This window comes from Varanus komodoensis, unplaced genomic scaffold (genome assembly GCF_004798865.1).
Source record: "Varanus komodoensis strain SLA01 unplaced genomic scaffold, ASM479886v1 scaffold258, whole genome shotgun sequence".
NCBI classification, from domain to species: domain Eukaryota; kingdom Metazoa; phylum Chordata; class Lepidosauria; order Squamata; family Varanidae; genus Varanus; species Varanus komodoensis.
This window is the reverse complement of record NW_025335680.1, coordinates 25,335-27,759: the sequence shown is the minus strand read 5'-3', so window position 1 is coordinate 27,759 and position 2,425 is coordinate 25,335. Positions and strand designations below refer to the sequence as shown.

The window sequence follows — 2,425 nt, the reverse complement described above, 5'->3', positions numbered from 1 at the left end:
AGTTAGAAAATTGAAAAAAATGTGTTAAATAAAGCATTCACTGATTAATGTGTGTACTTTATTCCAAGTGCAAAACCAAGGGGAAATTATTTCATTTTATTAGCCATTGGAAAGGATGAGCAGTGCCCCAGGTGAATAAAATACAATGGAATCAGTTGATATAACCATAAAAGAGTAAATTTTTCAGAATAAACTTGGGTAGCTCCTGGTACTAATTGTCAGGAGATGCCCAAGCAAACAGAAATGTCTTCAGTTGTCAGTGGAAAGATTTAGCACTAGACCCTGCCTAATCTTAATGCAGCAAACATTCCCTGTGGCAAGCGCCATAATGAAGAATATCTTCCTCAGTACCACTATCAAATGAATGGTGATCTCATAAGCAAGACCTTCCACACAGAACATAAGAAGCAGTGCAGGCATACAAGAGAGAGGAATCTCTTGGATTCGCTATGTTTACATACTGAATATGGGCTACCCAGTTCTGTCCCTTTTTTTCAGAATTAGGTTCCATTTGTGGTGTATAGGATACCATAGGATTGGATAAATAGGTGATTCTATTTAGTCTACTAGCTAACTTTTCCCATTTTAGTACCTTTTAAGAATTATGGCTCTCTTCAAGGCCCCTTTCACCTCCTTGTTTCTGAGGCTATAGATCAAGGGGTTCAACATAGGGGTGATCACCCCATATAGCATGCTCACCAACCTGTCTTGGTCTGGATGGTGGCTGGAGGAAGGCCTTATGTAAGTGAAGATGGTTGTCCCATAGAAAAGGCACACCACCATCAGATGTGAGGCACAAGTGGAAAAGGCCTTACGCTTCCCCTCTGTGGAACGGATCCGGAGGATGGTGGAGATGATATGAACGTAGGAGACCAGTGTGACCAGAAAAGCGCCCACACCAAAAATGCCACCAACAATAAGGACAACCATCTCAGCCACATCGGTGGAAGCACATGCTAAGGCCAGCACTGGTGGGATGTCACAATAGTACTGGTTGACCCTGTTGGATTTACAGTAAGGCAAAGTGAAAGTCATGACAGTGTGCAGCAGAGAATTGAGGAACCCAATTATCCATGTGCCAGCAACCATCTGAAGGCAACGTCTCTTGCTCATAACGACCGTGTACCGCAAGGGATTACATATGGCCACGTAACGGTCATAAGCCATGGCAGCCAAAAGGAAGACCTCTGTCCCAGCCAGGGCTACCAGGAAGTACAGTTGCAACACACAGCCGACAAATGAAATGGCACTACTTTCTGACAAGAGGTTCTCCAGCATCTTGGGCACCGTTGTTGTGGGGCAGAAGATGTCCAACAAGGAAAGGTTACTGAGGAAGAAATACATGGGGTTCTGCAAGTGAGAGTCAACTCCTATGGCAAGAAGGATGGTTCCATTTCCCACCAGGGTGACCAGGTAGATGAGCAAAAAGGCAGCAAAGAGGGAGAAGCGGACAGCTGGGAGATTGGAAAGTCCAGTTAGGATGAATTCTGTCACCACGGTTGTGTTCTCCATTTCTGTGGTCAAAAGAGAGCTTCTCCAGAGCCTGAAAGTACAAGTGTTGTAATTAAGCATGTCAAATACACATTGACCAGTGAAGACCTTGAGAGAATAACACTTGGTCTAAGATGGGTCCATCAATAGCCATGAGCCACAATAACTAGGAGTGGAAGTTCTCAGTTTAGAGCCTGAATACCTCCAGCTACCATAGGCCAAAAAGGAAGGGGTCTCTTGGGGACTTCAGTTTGTCCAGCACTGGAGCAATAGAACGTTCAGTCAGATGGATCTTGAATCTGATCCACTGAGGTACCTTCTGTTTTTTCACATTACATCAGAGTAGTCAAACATGTTACATGAAAATAGATGTTCTTTCCAGTTTGTGTCTAGGATATGAACCTCCTCTCAAGAATACCGGTTTGCTTCTCTCCCACTCTCCTATATTTATATGCAAATATACCCTAAGATTTCCTATTAAATTTTACTATATCTTAAAGCAATCTTTCCCCACTATGCAACTTGTTTTCTTCCCTCCCTCCCTCTTTCTCTCTTTCTCTCTTTCTCATGCGCACGCACACTGACAAATGCTCTGCAACATCTCTCTAGCCTGAATCAAGCTGTAATGCATTCAAAATTGGCATAGAACTCTCAAGTTATCTGGAGAAGCATCAAGATAGGGTGAGTTGCTACTGAGCTAGTAAGAGATGCAGGTAACACAAAAATAGCACTGCTAGAACTCCAGGAAGGTTCATGGAGTCCAGCTTTCTCCAACCTGATGCCCTCCAGATGTGTTAGACTACAGTTCCACCATCCACAGCAAGCATGGGGAAGGTAAATGTGCATGCTGATTGGGGATAATGGGTGGTCGCAGTGCAACACATCCAGGGAGCACCAGGCTGAAGAAGACCAATGCAGTCCAGTGTTCTGTCTC

At 44.1% G+C, this 2,425-nt stretch overlaps 1 protein-coding gene across 1 annotated transcript; it reads right to left on the bottom strand.

Annotated features, from left to right (window-relative positions):
- Positions 1-585: 585 nt before the first annotated feature.
- Positions 586-1,518, bottom strand: LOC123024894 (olfactory receptor 5V1-like). The gene has a single exon (XM_044433084.1). It carries the CDS (start codon positions 1,510-1,512, stop codon positions 586-588), a length of 927 nt encoding a protein of 308 aa, XP_044289019.1. The 5' UTR covers positions 1,513-1,518.
- Between the last annotated feature and the right edge of the window lie 907 nt (positions 1,519-2,425).